This window comes from Ochlerotatus camptorhynchus, unplaced genomic scaffold, assembly GCF_037179485.1.
Source record: "Ochlerotatus camptorhynchus isolate MF236.1 unplaced genomic scaffold, CSIRO-AGI_Acam_v1.1 ptg000392l, whole genome shotgun sequence".
Lineage (NCBI taxonomy): Eukaryota > Metazoa > Arthropoda > Insecta > Diptera > Culicidae > Ochlerotatus > Ochlerotatus camptorhynchus.
In genome coordinates this window covers 1,473,376-1,495,631 of record NW_027040879.1, presented here as the reverse complement: position 1 = coordinate 1,495,631, position 22,256 = coordinate 1,473,376, and the positions used below count along the sequence as shown (strand labels likewise).

The 22,256-nt window shown below is 38.4% G+C and overlaps 3 protein-coding genes across 6 annotated transcripts in view; 1 reads left to right on the top strand and 2 right to left on the bottom strand.

Moving 5' to 3' along the window:
• LOC135710600 (pH-sensitive chloride channel 2) overlaps positions 1–22,256 on the top strand; it is a 118,888-nt gene that overhangs the window by 42,154 nt on the left and 54,478 nt on the right. The gene's annotated exons all lie outside the window — the stretch shown is intronic.
• On the bottom strand, positions 10,308–20,620 carry LOC135710601 (zinc finger protein 470-like). Of its 4 annotated transcripts, none has more exons than XM_065233219.1 (5): positions 20,400–20,620; positions 20,175–20,336; positions 19,251–19,421; positions 19,014–19,187; positions 17,675–18,953 (listed from the first exon to the last, which is right to left on the bottom strand). In XM_065233219.1, the coding sequence occupies exons 1-5, from the start codon at positions 20,547–20,549 to the stop codon at positions 17,784–17,786; spliced, it is 1,827 nt and encodes a 608-aa protein (XP_065089291.1). In that variant the 5' UTR covers positions 20,550–20,620; the 3' UTR covers positions 17,675–17,783. The 4 variants fall into 4 exon arrangements, with proteins under 4 accessions (XP_065089294.1, XP_065089291.1, XP_065089293.1 ...); XM_065233221.1 differs by having other exon boundaries at positions 19,026–19,187; XM_065233222.1 differs by lacking the exons at positions 17,675–18,953; positions 19,014–19,187 and adding an exon at positions 10,308–11,295.
• LOC135710610 (zinc finger protein 99-like) lies at positions 12,409–13,861 on the bottom strand. The gene is made up of 2 exons (XM_065233234.1): positions 13,547–13,861; positions 12,409–13,485 (listed from the first exon to the last, which is right to left on the bottom strand). Exons 1-2 carry the CDS (start codon positions 13,688–13,690, stop codon positions 12,601–12,603), a joined length of 1,029 nt encoding a protein of 342 aa, XP_065089306.1. The 5' UTR covers positions 13,691–13,861; the 3' UTR covers positions 12,409–12,600.

Here is a 22,256-nt window from a genome sequence, read left to right as displayed (position 1 = left end):
TTTGAGGTATTTCCTCAAATTCACAACCACGATTATTATTTTTACAGTTACAGTTAAAAAAACAGAAAATAAAACAGGCAATGTCATGCAGTTTTGGCGTTACTTTCTACCAGTGATTTAATAAAACTGGACCAACAAATTACTTTTATTTTTATGAAACGCACAAATTTTGGCTGCTTTTCTCGTGGTTCTAGAAGGAAACTTATCAAAATGTTGTTTTATTTCGAAATTCGAGTAAACGTTAAGTGCTAGATAAATATCTTTGATCTGTTGAATTAATCATTTAATTCGAGCAGTTCATTCTAAGTTCGAACTTCGAAATAACACAATATTTTGAAGGTTTTTCTTCTAGAACCACGAGAAAAGTAGCCAAAAGTAGTGCGTTTCATAATAAAATAGTAATTTGTTGGTATAATTTTGTGAAATCGCTGGTAGAAAGTCACGGTAAAACGGTTTGACAAAGGGGTCCATTCAATGCATAATTCGAGCAGTTTTGAGTCGATTTTCTACCAGCGGTTTTGAGAAAATAAGGTACCGTAAATTGATCAAATTGATCAGTGGTGATGCAGTTCTGCAAAATATCAACCATGAACCATGAAGATCACCTTCAAAGGAGTGACGTCAGTCACCTTCAAGTCAGTGACGAACAAGTGTAGTTTTTGTTATCATCTAAATGTGTAACCAAATTAAATAAATTAAGCAAAATAAAACCATGGAGTCGTCAAAGGCAACTAGCATCTATGATTGTAACTGTCTAGATAACAAAAATATAAAAGAAATTGCACGAAATTACAACTTTTGGACCTTTGTCAATGACGATAAAACTAATTAATTTTTGAAGAAGCTTTATGCCAGAGTCAATTGACCACTTTGTCAAGCAGTTTTGGCGTGACTTTCTGCCAGCGATTTCACAAAACTGGACCAACAAATTTCTATTTTTTTTATGAAACGCACAAATGATGACTACTTTTCACGTGGTTCTAGAAGAAAAAATCTCAAATATAATGTTTTATATCTCAGTTCGAGTGGTAGTAAACGTCATTTGAACTGCTCGAGTGAAGTGGTTAATTCTTCCAGCGACAATGTCAACATTAATTCTGTCAATATTGCTTGAAAACTATCAGTGATGATGATAATTTTCAGCATTGATAGAGTGTAATTCATCACTGAGGATTCTCATTCTTATTGTTGCATGTAAAGAGCCTGAATTTATAAAGAGGCGACATCTTATCCATTTGACAGGTCTTCTGCTCGATTGGAATGACTTTTCCTATGACTTTGACAGAAAATCGATTGTTCCAAACGATCACTCAAACAGTAAAATCACTCAAACAGTAAAATCTCTTTATAAATTCAGCCTCTTTAGTTGCATGCATGCTTACGCTCTGAAATAACGAAAATACTGCACCCCGCTGCACAGTCAGTGGGCAAAAATTGACAATATCGCGACTAAATTGAATATCTCGGCTGCCAAACGGTTTCTGTCAACATCTTATACATATTCTCAAATAAAAAACTCTGCTGAATCGATTGGTGGTGGTCTCATTGGCCGAAAACTGTTGCGTACCGAGATGGGGGCCGGGATCAACCCGAGTCCCCGGTAAAGTAGGAAATGCCACTATCTATCGACATAATTTTACACTTTACTTAACGTATATTACTGGAAATTGATAGCACTAAGTATATATGGTGTTAAGACACCATATACGCCCTCAGGGAAACTCTACTGGCCTAAAGGAAAATCCGGAACACCGATAAAGTGGCCATATTATAAAAAATGTCCTAGAACCTTGCGATTTTTTCTATGTTGTTCAGAATCAAGAGATCAAAGCGTATTTAATATGGAAACTATATTTTGGGGTATAGTGGCCATATTCTGGTTCTCGAGATAATCGGGATTGACCGATAAAGTGGCCATATTATAAAAATTGTCCTAGAACCTTGCGATTTTTTCTATGTTTGTTCAGAATCATGAGATCAAAGCGAATTTAATAAATTTCAATTTTGGTGTAAAGTGTCGATCGATAGTGGCATTTCCTACTTTACCGGGAACTCGGGTTGATCCCGGTCCTCTATCTCGGTACGCAAAAGTTTCCGGCCAATGAGACCACCACAAATCGATTCAGCAGAGTTTTTCCTTTGAGAATATGTATAACATGTTGACTGAAACCGTTTGGCAGCCGAGATATTCAATTTAGTTGCGGTATTGTCAATTTTTGCCCACTGTGCGCTGGCTGATCAAATTCCCCAAGATTTTTTTTTTTCAGAAAAGCCTCTTTTCTGAAGTTCTTAATAAAAAAAATCAAAATATTCGTCCATGGTAAAGTTCAAATGATAGGAAAGGCTATTTCAAACTTATCATTCAACTCCTTGAAATTTTTTTCTACAAATTCAAGAAAACATTTTGTCATTTCACAAAAAAAAATAGTAACCAGGGTATTAAAAACCGGTGGAAATTTAGAGGCGAACCAGCCTTTAGGCTGAAAACCTCTTATAACCTCCAGCTCGGACTAACTTTTAATACCGTCCCTGTTTGGATGATCTGCGAATTGTTTGCATAGCATCGTGTTGAATAACTCTGATGTCGACATCAAAGCAGCCGGACATTCTTGTTCGGGATTTAATCCGAGGATAATACCGATTGGAGCTTACCGCCATTAAATAATAAAAAAAAAACCGGTGGAAACTAGCGATTTTAAATTGACACACTACTTGACTAGCCTATTGGTCCCAAGTAGTAGTAAGTTTACTCGATTCTAGTCAAAGTTCTAGTACCAAACTATGTTTGTTTTGATTCGCTATGAAAGTTTGACCAGGGACGGGATGTGTTGTGAAATCTACCTACTGATCATCCATCCACGATATGTAAACAGGAAAGGCGTAGTGAATTTGCCGTCTCTTTTATTCTTCCGCTCTTTCAATAGTTATACAAGTGTGACGTCCAACTCCGTCATCCATTCAAACAGCCGAAGATCGAAAGAGACGGCAAATTCACTGGGCCTCACCTCGAGGGGTAAGACAACGAGATATCGTTTTCAAATGTTCTAAAAAAATGTTTCTCAAGTCATTTTCTAAAAAAAAACTCCTGGACGGCATAGTCGTAACATGCTTTAGTTAGGCAGTATACAACCGACATCGGGACAACATACCAAAATTCATAAAGAGGGCGGTACCAAAAAATCAGGACGTTTTAGGGTATAGGTATGTTCAGGACTTTTACTCAGGGGTCCACAAGAATGTCAAATAAACAGCAAAAAAATGTAATATCGATCAATGTAGTTCAAGCTGATGTATGAAATAATGATGTAATAGCAAAAAGCAGATACAATATTACATCAATGGATGTAATTTTGTTCGCAAAATCGATGTACATCGTACAACGTTATATTACACAACCGATGGATTGACCTGGTTGCAGCAGTTTGGATGTAATATTCAACAACTGTTTTTTTCTGTGTATGGTCAACTTTCTCAGTCCTAGAAAAAAAAGTTCAGATTTGTTGCACAGTGAAAGAGCAATACGTTATACAAAAAACCTACAAGAGACAGCCCTATGGGGTTGTACGCAATGGTGACGTAGGAGTACGTGGTCTTATATAATAATTCTTATTAGTTAACTGCAGCAGGAACTTGTATTTGTGTAGGAACAGAAATTTGAGCGAGGTTCACTCTGTTTATACACTTTAGTATGACGTGCTTGACACAGATGGCCCACAGCAACTCACGAAGAGCTACTGATTCCGATCAATAGCGGTGTGGCTTCTTCCTCCTTCTATGGATGCATGGGCTGCAGCTCGCTGTTTGCAGGCAGCCTTTCGTTGTGTACTGGAGCTGGAGAACACCATCACTCACCACGCGGTGATTGCATAACCACCGTTTGGAGAGGCCGGATGGAATTCAACTTTGAAATCTGTGTTAGGGAAATCGCTTTTCGCAGGCAATCGGTGATGATTTTTAACTATCAAAGCAACAGTTTTGTTACTCTATTTTCGGTTTTCACAAAGTGTACCCCCATATAGAAATCACAGACGTAGTACTACGTCAAAAAACTTGCTCTTGCAGTGGTGTGATATTAATTTCGATTTGGCTTTCCTAATCACTCAAACAGTAAAATGCTTTCAACATTGTTTACGATCATGGTTCTGGTTCGCTTCTAGATTGTTTGTTGAAATAAGCACTTAATTAAATTTTGTTTGGTTATTTTTTTTTTATCTAGTTCGTTTATTTGGAAGGCTCAATCGCGTTAGCTTTACGGAGCCGATAATTCATTGTTCACTGTGTGTAACAAGATTCACTTAATTCTATGTCTAGTAGGAGTTGGGCCGATTACTCGCGGCTTACTCGAGGTTAGAAGGGTACATTTTCGAAGGATAGGATCAGGGGAGGAGCTTGGGGTAGGGTTTCGTTTTCTCATCAGAGCGTTGTCGCCAGTATGAACGGTAGTGCTGTTCTAGCTTCGTCCGGAGTTCGACCGGCTATGGTGGGTGACCAGTGGGCGACGATGAGACTCATCGAGACGGGGGACAAGACAAACAAAAACTAATAAAGAGAGACAAAAGACAAAAGGAATTAAATTCTTATACTAGACATTTGAAGAAAGACATAAACGGACTGCATATAGCAGAGATCACGGGTTGCCAACACGTCTCTGATAGGAACATAGGGTTGTCTTCCTTGGGCCTCGAGGGTATTCAAAAGTCGCTCTCTGGCGGCGTCATTATCCGTACATTGCCAAACTGCGTGTTCGATGTCATCGTAACCGTTTCCACACCGACAGATGTTGCTGTCCACGAGGTTTATTCTATTGAGATGAGCATCTAGCGAGTAGTGGTTGGACATAAGTCTACTCATCACGCGAATGAAGTCACGACTTAAGCCCAAGCCTTTAAACCACGCTCTCGAAGAAACATTAGGAATAATTGAATGTAACCACCGTCCAAGATTTCCAGTGTCCCAATCGGTTTGCCAACTCGAAAAGGTACTCTGACGCACTAAATGGTAAAATTCATCGTGTGAAATTTGCCTGTCATACAATTCGCCTTCCTGCGCGCCCACCTTTGCGAGAGAGTCCGCCTTCTCATTGCCTGGGATTGAGCAATGTGAGGGGACCCATACAAAGGTAATCATATATGATCTTTCGACCAGTACACTCATCTGCTCCCTTACCTTTGAAAGGAAATAAGATGAGTGCCTACTTGGTTTCATCGACCGAATAGCCTCAATGGAACTGAGACTATCCGAGAAGATGAAGTAATGGTCTGCGGGCATGTTGGAAATCATCCCCAATGCGAAGTTGATTGCTGCCAGCTCAGCAACAAAAACGGAACAAGGTTCCTGAAGTTTGCGGAAGGCGCTAGAGTTTTCATTGAAGACACCGAAGCCAGTGGATCCATTGAGACGGGACCCATCTGTAAAGTATCTTTTTATGCAATTGACTTGTTGGTACTTTTCAGTAAAAATACGCGGAATAATAATAGGTCGAAGTTGATCGGGAATCCCATGAGTTGCTTGTTTCATGGTCAGATCATATTCAATTGAGGAACTGCGATTGGTGAAGTGAACACGGTCTGGAGTATAACAAGGAAGACACATATCTGATGATATGTAGTGGTGGTAGATTCTCATAAATCGAGATTGTGTGTTCAGCCCAAGAATTTCTTCAAAATTAGCAATTATAAGTGTGTTCGTCACTCCGCATTTGATTAGTATTCTGAGAGAGAGCTCCCAGAAACGGTTCTGGAGGGGTGTTACTCCTGCCAGAACCTCGAGACTCATGTTATGCGTTGAGTGCATACAGCCTAGAGCAATACGCAGACAACGATATTGAATTCGTTCCAATTTTATTAGGTGACTTTTTCTTGCCGAGAGAAAGCAGAAAGAGCCGTACTCTAGAACAGAGAGAATAGTTGTTTTATAAAGCGTTATGAGGTCTCCCGGATGAGCACCCCACCATGTGCCGCAAATTGAACGGAGAAAGTTGATCCTCTGCTGACATTTTTGCTTCAAATACGTAATATGGGCATTCCAAGTGCACTTTGAATCAAACCAGACCCCAAGGTACTTGAAAGACAATGATTGGGTAATGTTTCTGCCCAAAAGATTAAGCTGCATTTGGGCTGGGTACCGCTTTCGAGTAAACACTACCAGTTCAGTTTTCTGCGGCGAGAATTCGATCCCTAGATTCATAGCCCAAGAAGACAAGTTATCTAAGGAATTTTGCAATGGTCCTTGCAAGTCCACGGCATGTGGACCTCTTACGGAAATCACACCGTCATCTGCAAGTTGTCTTAGCGTGCATTGTTCTGCCAAACAGTTGTCGATATCTTTGACGTAAAAGTTATAAAGAAGAGGGCTGAGACATGAGCCTTGGGGCAGGCCCATGTAGCTAATTCTGGAAGTTGTCAGTTGTCCAAGGGAAAAGTTCATTTGCTTTTCTGACAACAAATTGTACAAGAAATTATTTAAAATTCCAGAAAGTCCACATCTGTTCAGATTGTCTGACAGAATTTCAATGGAAACTGAATCAAAAGCCCCCTTAATGTCCAAGAATACTGAAGCCAATTGCTCCTTGTGTGCAAAGGCCAGTTGAATATCTGTGGAAAGCAGCGCTAGACAATCGTTTGTTCCTTTGCTCTTGTGGAGCCCAAACTGTGTATTTGATAGCAAGTTATTTGATTCGACCCAGTGATCGAGTCTCCGAAGGATCATTTTCTCCAACAATTTCCTAATGCACGAAATCATAGCAATCGGACGGTATGAGTTATGGTCAGACGCTGATTTGCCAGGTTTTTTAATGGCTATTACTTTGACCTGTCTCCATTCAGGCGGTACAATGTTGTTTTCTAGCAAGGAATTGAATAAATCTAGCAAGCGTCTTTTAGCGATATCTGGGAGATTTTTCAGAAGATTGAATTTAATCATATCGCTTCCCGGTGAGGAGTTGTTCGATGAAAGAAGAGCCATAGAGAAATCCAGCATTGAGAATGGTCTATCCAGAGAGCCGCCGCTAGGAGACGCTTCTCGAAGAATATTTTGTGCTGGAACTGAGTCCGGACAGACCTTTTTAGCGAAATCGAATATCCATCGGTTGGAGTATTCTTCACTCTCATTGAAAGATGAGCGGTTACGCATGTTGCGAGCCACCCTCCACAAGGTGTTCATTGAGGTTTCTCGTGAGAGTCCCTCGACGAAATTGCGCCAATAACCGCGTTTTTTGCTTTGATTAATTGTTTCAGCTTTGTCTCAAGCTTTGAATATTCCTCGAAGTAAGTGGAGGTTTTGTGTCTACGAAAAGCTTTGAAAGCATCAGATTTTTCTACATACAATTTTGTGCATTCTTCGTCCCAACCAGGTGTGGCTGGTCTCCTTTTAAAGGGTGCACTTGGAACTTTTCTTTTTTGTGCTTCCAGTGAGCTTTTGTAAATCAAATCGGCTAGGAATCGATATTCTTCCAATGGTGGAAGCGCATCTATTGATTCGACACCGATTGTCACCGCCGTTGCATATTTCTGCCAGTCAATGTTCCTTGTAAGATCAAATGGAACCCGAGATGGTTCTGCAGAGTGAGAGCCACACTTAATTGAAATGATGATTGGCAAATGATCGCTACCATGGGGATCATTGATAACCTTCCACTGACAATCCAATGATAGCGATCTTGAACACAAAGATAGGTCGAGTCGGCTTTCTCGAGCCGGAGGTTTTGCTATACGTGTCGCTTCACCAGTGTTCAAAATAGTCAAATTGAAATCGTCACATAAATCGTAAAAAATAGCCGCTCTATTGTCGTCATATAGATCGCCCCACCCAGTACCATGGGAGTTCATATCACCCAGAATTAATACTGGGGATGGAAGAATCGAAACTAGATTCCAGAGTTGACTACGGCTAATGGAGGTTCTTGGTGGAACGTATACTGAAGCTATGCAAAGATCTTTGTTCTTCACATTTATTTGGCAAGCAACGATTTCGACGCCGGATAGAGCAGGAAGGGAAATTTTGTAGAAAGGGTAGCACTTTTTGATCCCTAAAAGTACTCCTCCATAAGAATCGTCTCTATCCAGGCGTATAATGTTAAAATCGTGGAAGTTGAGTTCTTTATCGGAAGAAAGCCATGTTTCACAGAGAGCAAATATATCACAATCAGAATTGTGAAGTAAAAATTTGAACGAGTCTAGTTTAGGCACTAGACTACGGCAGTTCCACTGTAGCACAGTGATCATATCTTCAACCTCGTTCGACGAATTATCCATCGAAAGATATGATTGATGCAAGGAGGGGCCATGAAACAGTCAATTGCTTAAGATATGATTCTAACGTTGGAAGCAAGGCAGAAACTAAGCTTCTTAGAGGGTCTTGTATGTTGAACATGTTTAATATGAATTCCACAATGTCCGAAAAAGCTAGCAAACCTCGTTCGGACTTGGATTTCTTTTGAGAAGTTTGAGGAGCAGCTTTTTTATTTTTTTTATCTTTGTTGGGCAATGGCGGAAAATTCTTGCTGCATCCAGGGATTGGATCAACAGGAGCCTTCGGTTTTGTTTTTTCATCCCCATTACCCTGGGAATTTGGCAATCGTCTGGAGGTGACTTTAGTTTTCTTACGGCGCACTTTCGGGGAGGGGCATTTTCTTTTTGAGGAACCGTCTATTTTTGAAGGTGCGTGTACCACCGTAGAATCACCTTCATCGGATGAGTCAGAGTCCGATTCTTCAACTGACAAAACCGAAAATTGGTTTGCATCTTGGACGGCTGATGCAGCCTTCAACATTTGAGCATATGTCTGCTTGGAGCGTCCAGAGATTGAACGCTGCACTTTATCGGAGTGCTGTTTGTACATCGGGCACTCCTGCAAGGGGTGAGGATTCTCGCCACAGTAAGCGCATTTTACTGATTCTTTGTGGCAAGAATCCTCTTTGTGGTTTTCACCACATTTGCCACAACGAGTTTTGTTGCCGCAATGGCTGGCCGAGTGTCCCAGCCTTTTGCAGTTGGTACAATTATATACCCTCTGTACAAACAGTCGCACCGGAAAAAAAGCACCATCAATTTTAACAAAGTTTGGGAGAACTGAACCTGCGAAAGTCACCCGGAACGAGTCTGAATGTTTATAAACTTTTTTACCGTCTAGCAAAGATGCTGAATGCAGTTGCCTTACATCCAGTATCTTCACTAGCGCGGTAGCGAATGTCGAGTTTTTAAAAGTTCCCGAGGCATGTTTCAAGTCCTCGACAGTCAGACTCGCGTCGGAGACCACGCCTTCTATCTCCACATCTCGAGAAGGGATGTAGATGTTGTACTCAACACTAAACAACTCGTGATCAGCAATTTTATTTGCCACATCATAAGTCGGTGCTTCTACACGCAGTTTGTTGAATCTTTCTTTGTGTACCAAGATTCCCGGATACTTACGCAGCAAATCTCTCGTTATGTCGAGAGTTTTCAAAGGTTTATTTTTGGGCCGAAAAAAGACAACCCATGGTCCTTTCGAAGACGGTTCATAGTATCTGGTTCGCGTAACGTAGGCATCGGAAGATGCCATAAGTGTTGCGCAAAAGCGGTGCGCAACCACTTAAGAAGGAAAAAAAAAATAAAACCTACACTAATTAATTAATTTTAATTACTAGTAATTAAATTTTTTGCCCGACGTACGAACAAATCAAAAAGAAAAAAAAAATCGAAACAAAAAAAAAACTTATATCTACTTGCAAAAAGTTGTCTCACTATGACCCATACTCCCCTACCAGGGGTGAGAGACAGAGTCACGCGCCACGAGGCAAAATTAAACTACAATAGGGAGGCAATGGACTTGCAAAATGTATTGTCTAATACTTATGCCGGTTGTAAACAACCTATCAGCCGTTGCAGCTAGATGGTCCGTTTGCTGCTGCTGGTGGTGATGATTGGTGTTGGTGGGTCGGCACGATGATGAAAATGGCTTGACGACCGGATGGATTACCAGGGTGGATTAAAGCTGGATGGCAACTCCAAGGGGCTCGGCCCATGGAATTCCACTTCCTCTGTTGCACACTGGTCACTTGGGGCACCCAATGGGGGGTGAAAAAACCGCTCGGGCGGAAAAAACACCGAAAAAAAACTAGATGCCGCGCGACTGAGACCGGGACGTTGTTAACCGACTGAGTGTTCAACTAGGAATGATGTTTGGTTATTGTAAAGATAAATTTGAATGTCTATTAATAATATTTTTTATTCGAGATGCTTGAACATTTTTGGTTCTTATTACATACGATTAGTGTATAGTAGGTACTGTCTGACTGGTTTATTAAAACTAGAATTATTTTCCAAACATTCATTTTAAGACAGATATAAATGGTTTCAGTCTTTTGAAAAACCACTCTTGAAATAGGAGCTCGAGCTTAACTGAAGTTGTTCAAATAATATGTTAAGCCCGACAGCTATGAGCTTTTAATAAATCTGGTCTGGCGTACTTCTTGAGGCAAATGGAGCAGCTGTATGGACGTTCCATAGTATGTCGTAGCATGTGTCGTTTCAAATGAGCAGCCAATGTAAATTGCGCTTGGCATACTTCACATGTATACGGGCGTATTCCCCTGTGGTGAGTTTTCACATGTCTAGTCACACTGCCGGATGTCCTAAAGGATTTGTCGCATTCCTTACACTTGTAGGGTCTTTCATTCGTGTGGATTCGTATGTGAACATTCAACTCGGCAGAATTTGTGAAACCCTTATCACAGTAACTGCAAATAAATGTTTTCAACTGCAAATGCCTCCGGATGTGCTTTTTCAAGTTATACATTATACTAAAGGTCCTAGAACAATATTCACACTGGAACGGTTGATATTCTTTGTGGGTCAACAGATGCGTAGTCAGCGCGTTGACGTTTGTGTTGCATATTGGACAGAGTTTCTTTCTACTTTCTGCCTTGATTGCTTTTTGGCGGATCTTTTCTTGTTTAATTGTTTCTCGAGCTGTGTGTTCATCTTGTTCTTCACGAGCGGGTTCCAATTCATCAATCTCTATCTTTAAATCCTTGTATTCAAAAGTAATTCCACTATCGTTTATCAATGGATCATTGGGATTGAAATCTACCATTTCAGGAGATCCTTGAACAGAGCTTTCCAGGCTTGCGTTCTGATCAACCTTATTATTTTCTGCTGAACTATTTTCTAATTTTGTCGGTTGCACATCCTGAATGTACAAATCCTTGAACACAACGTCATTGGTGATGCACATTTCTCGAAAAGATTCAAAATTCTTTAGAACGGTTTTGCACTCCGAACACAGTGACGCTGGTGCGTTTGGATAACTGAAGATCTAAAATGAAGTGATTGATGATGAAAATGTTTACTTCTAAACGTTAGATGCTGGGAAACCTTCAACGTTGTGAGATTTTCAATCCACTCATGCAGCAAACCGCAATCATTTCCGAAAATTGATTCAGAATTATCCCGTTCCGTCAAACACAAACGGCAAATTGATTCGTTTAATTTTTCCTTTTTAATACTACTGGTGGCCATTGTAGTCACAATTTTGTTTGTATTCGGAATAAATACTATTCGATTCACGCTCTATATTTTACTTTCCTTTGAACTACTTTTCCAAAACGAGGAAACTTGAATGGAATACATCAAAACGAACTATACAGAGCAAAGTGGCAAAATTGTTGTTATGAAAAGGATAAACCTCTAATGTCACATTGATGTACTAAAACTCTCGAAGCTTGTTTTATTCGTTTTATCGAATCTCGGTGTTGTTCAGGTAAATGAAAATCGGATCACTTGATGTTACTACCAACGCTACCTCGTTCGTACAAATTGTAATTAATATTGGTACCAAGTAGAATGGCTGGTACCTGTATCTGGAGAGACTCTCCATTTTGGAGAGTTATAGTACGTTCAGACTACAGAGTTATAACAAGAGTGTTATAATAATTATCGTCAAAAAATCTGTCATCAAGATAGTCTGTTAACATGTTATAACTTTGTAGTCTGAATATAGAAATACGAAATTTTTGCCTTTGACAGTTCTTCTGCTCGATTTGAATGACATTTAACAATTCGTTGGCAAATAATAAGCTGTTCCAATTTTGATGTGTCGCATTACTTCTAATAAAACCGGCACTGTAGTACCAACTAATGACAAATCATAATGAGGACCAGCTAAATGATGTGTTGCATTGGTTGTTTAGGGCCATGTATTAACTATGTCACTCGAAATTGTGGAAATATTTACCACGGAGGTACGCGTCACGTTATTTTATAGGGCCAATAAATACAGCAATATGCTAGTACAACCGCTATGGTATTACCGTTTACCGTACGATACAACCATATATTATATGGCAAAGCAAGGTTGCATTGTGTATTTGCCCCACAATCAAGACAACCCCTCCTTCTCCCTCACTACAACGTGTCATAATTAATGGATAACTCCTTAGAAATGTTCGGTTTTTATTTCAAATACTTTGTACATATTAATACATTGAATTTATTGATTCTACAGTTATTTCTAAAACATCCGGTATCAAGAAAAAGAGATCGATGGATGAAAACAGAATGGCTTCACATTCTTTTTATAAATCACTCTTGCGATGAGAGCTTAAATGTAAAAAATATTTGTTTATGCCCGGCAGCTATGAGCTTTTAACAAATCTAGTCGTGTGTATTTCCTGTTGCAAACGGAACAGCAGTACGGACGTTCCAGAGTATGACGCAGCATGTGGCGTCGCAAATGAGCAGCCAATGTAAATTTTGCCTGGCAAACTTCGCACGTGTGCGGTCTTATTCTTTTGTGGAAGGTCTGTACATGCCTGCTTACGCTGCCAGACGTCCTAAATGATTTGTCGCATTCGCTACACTTGTAGGGTTTTTCATTGGTATGAATTCGTACGTGAACACTCAACTCAGCAGAATTTGTGAAGCCCTTATCACAGTAGCTGCAAACAAAGGTTTTCAACTGCAAATGTCTCCGGATGTGCTTTTTCAAGTTACACATCATATTAAAGGTCCTAGAGCAATATTCGCATTGGAAGGGTTTGTATTCTTTGTGAGTTAACAGATGCTTTCTCAATGCGTTGACGTTTGTGTTGCATATTGGACAGAGTTTCTTTCTTATTTCTGCCATATGTGCTTTTTTACGTATCTTTTTTTGTTTAGCTGATTCTTCATCTGGTTTTTCAGTCCCGGATATCTTAGCGTCAGTTTCTATCTTTGCATCCTGGTATTCTACAGTAATTTCAGTTTCGTCCGCCAAAAAATCAGTAGGGTTGAAATCAACCATTTCGGGAGATCTTATACTAATGTTTTCTGCACTTTCATTTTGATCAACTTTGTTATCACTTTTTACTGAAATATTTTCCAAATATTTCACTCGATCATCCTTCAGGTACAATTGCTTGAATACTATGTCATTCGTTATGCACATTTCTCGAAAGGATTCGAAATTCTTCAAAATAGTTTTGCACTCCGAACACAGCGATGCTGGTGCGTTTGGATGACCGACAACCTGAAAAGAAATTAGTTTGATTATTGGAATGTTTGGTTCTATACGTAAAATGTCAGTTAACCTTTAACGTTGTGAGACTTTCAATCCAGTTTTGTAGGGAATCGCAGTCATTGCCAAAAATTGATTGAGAATATTCACGTTCCGCCAAACACAAACGGCAAATTGATTCAACCGATCTTTCCTTTTTAACATTACTGGATGTCATTGTAGTAACAATGTTGTTTAAATATTTCGAAAGTGTATTATCTAGCTCCCGTAAAATATTTTACTTTCCCTTAATTACTTTTTCAGTCGAAAATTAAAGGATGATGTAAATTCAATCGAATGTATGATAACAAAATACAGTGCCAAATGGCAAAAAAAAAATCTGTAAGGAAGTGAGACACACCTCCACTGTCAAATGTATGTACTAAAACTTGGAACTTGGTAAATATTGCCCACGCAGATGAAACTTGAAGGAGTACTTGGAATTAGAAATACTCAGAGTGGATGGTGGAGGAATATTTTGTGAAAAAAATCACATGTTTTAATTAAAGTTTATGTTTCACGATTTTGGACAATTTTTATTTGTTCATTGTGTCCATTTAGGAAAGTTATCATTTTTTATAAGATTTAATAAACACAATTTTAAAAATCTTCAAAAAGTACAATTTTTGTTATTGAAGTTTTTTGCCGAAAATTTGCAATCTGAACACTTTTTAGTTTTAACCCCGCTAGTCTGCACACCCTGCAAACCAAAAAATTCTCAATCGTCATTTAGAACAAGGAATGGAGTAAAGATAAATGGATCGATGCGAAACGGAACGAAGAATCAAAAGAAACCAGCAAATAAGGCTAAGTACTCATAGGGTTACTAGAAGTTAAAATTGAAAATGAATCCCGGTAATATGCAAGAAGTGTCGTTCGATTAACGGGGGCCCACAGGGGTACACGACGTTAGGCATACGGTCGTTAGGCATACGGACGTTAGGCATACGACCGTTAAGCATACGGACGTTTGGCATAATGTACGATAGGCATAATGGACGTTAGGCATAATCTACCCGATGAATTCTAGAAGGATGATAATGGGGACCGTCTATTGATTGCTGACATCGGTGGCAATAATGAAAGAGTTTAAATTTTTTAGACTCATGAAAACTTGCGACGTCTTGGACAGACAAAGTATTGGGTTGCAGATGGTACGTTTGTCACAGTGCCTTGTTTGTTTTGGCAACTCGTCACTGTTCCGCTAGTTTGCATTCTGATGACAACAAAAACAGAATCGTTGTATCGAAAAGTATGGGAGGAAATCCTGGAAGCAGCAGGTATGTTTTTTGTTATTGAATGAAAAACCACAGAATTCACCATTCTTCATTTCATGAGCTGTTTTTTGGCGTCATATTTTATTCAACCTTAGCTGTTTTTTTGTTATTGAATGGAAAATCACAGAATTAACCATTCTTTATTTAATGAGCTGTTCTTTGAGGAAAACCTTTTTTTCTTGACAATTGCAACATGTGTGTAACACAAAGTTATCAAATTGCAACAAATGTGTGATTTTTTTTATTTCAAGATATAGTGGAAACGGCTCTAATGTTGGCCTGTGGATCTAAGATTGGGCCCACCACTAAATATCCGCTATTTATCAATTTTATCTAGATGAACGCGTCATTGGGACGGTACTAATGGATATTTTTGGTCGCTATTGAAAATTTAGTCGATTGCTGAATTTATGTATGGGCCCAAATTGGGCTCATTTACGCCGACATTATATCTATTTCCCCTAGCTCAAGACTATGCTGAGTTTTCAGATTACTTAACCGCTATTACTACTAATCTTTGATCTATGTAAATATGTAGATACGTCACCTATGATATGATAAATAATGGATTCCAAACTGTGCTTATTAAATAAACTATGTTTGTATAACTTGTATCAACTTTTATCCAACGCTTAACCTAATTAAAGCATTGTTTACCATGCTCAAAACAGGTTTCAAGAGTTGCACAGCAGCAAGGTATTTTATGCCTAACGTCCATTATGCCTAACGTCCATTAAACCTAATGACTTTATGATTAACGTCCATTATGCCTAACGTCCACAGTACACCATTTAAAAAAAATTAAGCTTTGGCCGAATGCCAGCGCAAACTTGGCTCATTACCCCTAACGAACAATTGGGCAATTACATTGATGCTTTAATTTTTTTTATATCAGTAACCGGTGGAAACTAACGATTTTAAATTGGCTCACTACTTGACTAGTCTATTGGTCCCAAGCAAATCGATTAACGTACCCCATTCTAGTCGAAATTCTAGTACTACACTATCTGAGTACTGCGGACTCACTCAAGGTGCTTGTCACTTGGGAGCCAATGTTAACTGTCAAGCGGGAACCAAACATTCAGAAGCAGCAAATGCAGTTACTGTTCTTATCTGCCGTCAAGCATTGTAATGTCATAAAAATGATCTATACTTTTTCAAAACACATTCTTAAGTTTAAGCTCAAAGATAAAAACCAACAGGCTTAGTGATGAAAGCATAAAAACCAGCATAGTTTTTATGAGGCAGCTGAGTTTTCAATTACAATAATACATACTTTGGCGAAACATGTATGTAAACAAACTTTGATAGAGTCATGGGGGCTCGACGGCTCGAGCACTCCTGGCTCAGAGCTTTTGGCGGGAATCAACTGAGAAAGAGCAAACCAGGTTTTAACTTGAGAAAATTTTCAAGCAGTTTTCCATTGGCTTGCAAAATAAAATTGGTCGACTCCGCAGTACCCAGTACACTATGTTTGTGTTGATTCGCTATGAAAGTTTGACAGATAAAATGAGGGGTTCGTGGATTTTCCTATGTTTCGAGGGGTGCATCTGAGCCAAAAATTTGAGCAAGTTTCTTCGGGACCTACTAGTCTTAGGGTTACCTCTATGGTAACACCATAGAGGTAACTCTAAGACTAGAAGGTCCCGAAATAACGTGCTCAACTTTTTGGCTCAGCTCTGGTACTCTCTTCGGTCCCAAGCTAATCGATTCACCCCTCGAAACATAGGAAAATCCACTAATCCCTCATTTTATCTGCCAAACTTTCATAGCGAATCAAAACAAACATTGTGTAGTAGTAGAATTTCGACTAGATTGGGGTACGTTAATCGTTTTTTTGGGACCAATAGGCTAGTCAAGTAGTGAGCTAGTTTAAAATCGTTAGTATCGTATTGATTGTTGGTAACACCGTCAATAACAATATCTCGAGAATTTTCGATGGTAGGATTTTGGTAGGTTCTTGCAATTCGCGTTTCGGAAAAAAAAAATTTGCAATTAGATTTTGCACCGTCGGAGTTGACCTCAATCAGTTCGAGGGGGGTGTCTCTATCTACGATGCAGGAAACATTTTGTGTTGCTGTGATTAGCTGCGCGCACGCTAAGTAGATAGAAAGAAAATTGATGACGATTCTGAAGATTTCCTGCAAAAAAATGATGCACGAAGCAAGCAATGAAAAATGATTTTTCGTAGATTGATTCGCTAGTGTGAGATTTTTCGAGCATCTGGAATCAAGATTTAGATTTGACGCCCCCTCGAATCAGTTGACAGTTGGTACTGTTTACGTGGACTTAGGCTGTGAACCATTTGCCGAGTTAAATTTAACTCGTGGTTAAAAGTGACATTTCGAAAGTTATTTTCTGTGTTGGAAAATCCCTGTGCTGTCGTACGACCAGTTTTCGAGAAGAACTTAGCCAAGGTTGTCAAAATTTAACTTCTTGTCGGTCAGAAATTACCACGCTCAGATAGCAGAGTTAATCGATAACTTTCCAGCTGTAAAATTTTAACCAAAAGTTAAAATAATCCACCAAATGGTTCAGAGCCTTAGTAGATTTTCTCGTAAATTTTTAAGACTGCAGGGACATGTAATCCACACATTTCCTCGGTAATTTTCAAATTAAAATTCGGAATTTTTAAAATTATATATTTCGAAAAAAATCGAGACCATTTTTAAAATGCCAGTTGTTCCGAATCACCCTGTATTACTTTATTTTTGGCATATTCAGAACAAAACTAATATTTTTTTGTCTTTAAATTTATATTTATTTTATTGAAAATCAGTGTAATATAACGTGTTGAGTTCTATATCACTAGCTTTATGAAGCAAAAATAAAAATAAATCTTAGTAAAAGTATTGTTATTATAACTATGATGTATTCAATAGATTTTTCATGAATGTTTTGACCGATGGTTTACAATTTACAATTTTCAAGAAATTTCTGTTTGCTAAACAACTTGAATACGTCAGTTTTAGCCATTACGTCCTTACAAATCGCCTAGTGGATCATCTCCTGTGTTAAGTGTTCTTTTTTATGGCGCACCAAATGTTCTGGTAATGTGAATTTCAGTTGGCACTCTTCGCACGTGTATGTGTGTCTTTTCGTATGTCGTTTGTGCCTTATCAAATTTCCAGATGTTGAAAACTTCGACTGGCAAACATCACATGTGTACGGTTTTACTCCAGGATGAGACCGCATATGTTGCATCATCCGGTTTGATGAATCAAACGAAGCGTCACATTCTTCGCATTTGTATGACTTTACTTGCATATCGTTTCGTTGCTGCTGTACCTCACAGTAGCTTTGACTATGCCGCGATAGTAAACTAGATGTGGAAAACAGTTTGTCGCATGCATCACATTTGAAATACGTTTCCTGTTTGTGTATTTTGACGTGAACTTTCAACTCAGCTGGATTTTTAAAAACTTCAGAACAGTAACTGCAAATATTCGTTTTTTCCACAGTATGCATTCGAGTATGAGCTTCAAATCTCCATTTTACCATGAATGTTTTCGAGCAGTATTCACATTGAAGTAATGGTTTTTTATTGTCATCTGGGTTTTTGTTAATTTTGCAGTAACTCTTGTTATGTCGTGACAAATGGCTTGTTGTTTTGAATGACTTGTCGCAGTTTTTACACTTGAAAGGTCGTTCCAAAGTATGGCTTCGTAAGTGAACGTTCAACTCGGCGGAACTGATGAAAGCCTTATCACAATAACTACATATATAAGATTTTTCTATTCGGTGTCTCCGAATATGATTGTGATACTTATGCTTTGCATTGAATTTTTTGGAGCAGAACTCACATTTTATGGGCGGATAGTCCTTGCGAATAGATTTCCTCTTGTGTTTTGCACTGTTTCCTTTTTTCGTTATGGCATCATCCTTTTTCTCAAATGGTAGTATACCATCATCATCAGTTTCAGTATTCTCATCCAGTTGATCAGTAGGACTGATATTGTAGTCTATGTTTTCACCAGTATGCAACACATTTGTTTGATGTACTGTAACTTGATTTTCTTCTGCAATATTGTGCGTGCTCTTAGGATGGTTCGTTATCAATTCCAGTTGTTTTTCTTTTTCATCATCATAATTTTCCTCAGGATTAACTGTATAGTTAAGTGCTATTTTTATATCCTCGTACTCAGCAATTTCTGTTGTATCTACCTGTAAATAAATGGTGGAGTCTAATATATCTGTTTCCCGACTATCATTGTGATCAATTACAACTTCACTTACTACTGAGTTAGTTTCCGTAACACCTGTATGGTTATTCTGGGTAAACATCTCTTTGAACACACGATCATTGGTGAAACACATTTCTCGAAAAGATTCAAAGTTTTTTAATATGTTTTGACATTCCAAGCATAGTGTAGCAGGAGCACCGGAAACTTTGTTGATCTGGAAGAAATTGCATTGGATTATAACATTTTGTTTACTGCAGCCTTGCATCCGCTTACAAACCTTCAAAGATGTGAGATTCTCAATCCATTCATCCAGTGAAGAATAGGTGTCGATGAAAATCAACCGGTAATGCTCGCGCTCCATAAAGCACAGGCGGCAGATCAATTCAGCCGATTTCTCCTTCTTTATTTCACAAGACACTGCATCCATTTTGGTCGCAACAAGTTGATTCTATATGGAAAGAATTCACAAGTGAATGCATGTATACTTTAACACATCTAGGTTTAGGTATATTTTGAAAAAGAATCGAAATAAAAATAGTTCGCAGAGGTAAGCCAGTCGACAAATAAGCTTAACGTCAAATTTTAGAACAACGTTGATGTCAAAGTTTAGAACAACGTATGATGATGTCAGGGGCGGGTGCAAAGTCATAATGCTATACACAGCAAAAAATCCTTGGGTGAAAAAATACTATAGTATACTCTCTCAAGACTATCACGATTTCTACAGCCGCATATGCTACACTATGCTCTGCTTTATGTGTATTTAGAATTATTTTAACGCTTTATTGATATTTGATTGTACTATATAAAGTACATAATCGCATTCGAACGTGTGAGAACTCGGTCGGAGAGATGTGAAATAGAAAAAAAGCGATATTGGATATTTTCAAAGCCGCTATTGTAGAAATTTTTTAGCTGAAGAAGCATATTTTTGTCTGAATAAGCTCTTATTCAGCAATTAATGTTTGTTGGATCGCTTGATCCGGTTTGGAAAACATTGTTAAGTGCTTTCGGGATGTCATTTAATTTGAATAGCTTTTTGTACCTGATGTGAAGTAAGAGGCATGGTGGCCTTAGAGCAACCCTTTTTGCTTACTGAGCATTAAATTGTGGTTTAGAACCCAAGACCCTGAGAATCAATAGTGAAGTCAACTATATCTGTTTCCTGACTTTCACTGTGATCAATTTCAACTTCACTTACTACTGAGCTAGTTTCCGTAACACCTGTATGGTCATTCTGGGTAAACATCTCTTTGAACACACGATCATTGGTGAAACACATTTCTCGAAACGATTCAAAGTTTTGTAACATGTTTTGACATTCCAAGCATAGTGCAGCAGGAGCACCGGGAACTTCGCTGATCTGAAAGCAATTGCATTGGATTATATCATTTTGTTTACTGCAGCTCTGCTTTCTCTAACAAACCTTCAAAGATGTGAGATTCTCAATCCATTCATCCAGTGAAGAATATGTGTCAATGAAAATCAACCGAAAATGTTCACGCTCCAGAAAGCACAGACGGCAAATCAATTCATCCGATTTCTCCTTCTTTATTTCACAAGACACTGCATCCATTTTAGTCGCAGGAAGTTGTTTCTATTTAGAAAGAATTCACAAATGACTGCATTTATACTTTTACGCATCTAGTTAGCAGAGGAAGCCAATCGACAAATAAGGTTAACGTCAAATTTTAGAACAACGTATGATGCTCTCAGGGGTGCAATTCCGTAATGCTATACACAGAAAACAAATCCTTGGACCAAAATACTATACCTATTATATACACGGATATAAATCCCCTTATATATTTTAGCTAATTGGGTTCTTTAAGGGTATTGAGGTAAGTGCTTATTCGTATTCTGCATTAAAAATGGAACCCAAACCCAAATTTTCATCAATTTTGGTACACTGGAATTATTTTAAATAAGAACGATTACATTTGCAAAAATCACCTTATTACCGCCCCTCGGTGTCACTTTGTATGGGAGCGAGCTGTCAGTTTGTCAGTTTAGTGTCAACCAGTGAAGTTATTATTTTGCTTTAAATCTTGATTTAAAAATCGAGATGAAAGTGTGTGGGCTCAAAAAAAATATCGCTGTGTTCAGAAAACGAACCTCTTTCGATATTTTTTCTTTCTAAATTAAAGAACCCAAATTGCTGATTATTTATAAAATATATAAGTCAACTAATAAGCAGGAGGTACATGAGGGTGGATTGTCGTTTTAATTTCCGTCACCGTTGCATCGGTGAATAAACGTAGAGGAAGCACTGTGGTGGCGTGTAAGTGATCTGAACCTCGGGACGGTTGATGGGACAACTGGAATGAAACACAAAAATGGGCCTATCTTGGGAGAACAATGAGAGTACTGACACATCAATTTAAAAAAAAAACAACTAAAGACTCCTTAATTCTCAAATCGATCCGTTTAAGAAAATTATAAATCAACGGGTGTTGCAGATTGATTTCCTCGGGCCCTACTACTCGTTACTGATAGAACTCGAACGGAAGCGTATGAACAGTACGGAAAAAAGTAATATCTCTAGAAAAATATGACTTTCGCTTGATCCGGTTTGGAAAACATTGTTAACTGCTTTCAGTGACGGCATTTTATTTGAATAGCTTCTTGTACCAGGACTTGAACGATCGTCGGTCGTAGCTTGTTGTGATGTAAGGGCCACGGTGGCCTTAGAGCAGGGTTCCTTCCATTCATTTCGGCAAAAAAATGTTTTACTAAATTATGGAACAATAAGATATTATGATAATATTTTGTTTGCGTAAGCAAAAAGAAAATATTGTAAAGTTTGTGTTTGACATATAATACCTGCCAATTTCACTACATGAGAGTCGCAATAAGCGATTTTGTCATTAATCTCACCCACTCTTCGCTCTTCGCGAAAAGGCGATCAGAAAACCACTCATTGTGACTCTGTCAAAGCTAAATTTGCAAGTTTTATGTGTCAAACACAAACTTTACAATCTTGTCTTGTTGCTTACGCAAACCAATTATTATCATAATATCTTATTATTCCATAATTTAATAAAACATTTTTTTAGTCGAAATGAATGGAAGAAACCCTGTCTTAGAGTATCCGTTTTTGCTTACTGAGTAGAAGATTGTGGGTTAGAACTGAAGACCCTTTACATGACTGCATTATCGCATCATTTGCTTATCATACTTTAAAAGATTACATCACTTTCCAAAGTGAATCCATATCTAATTCACCAATAAGTTGCAGATATATACCAAAGTAGAATCATAGAGGTACACAGAAAAAAAAAAG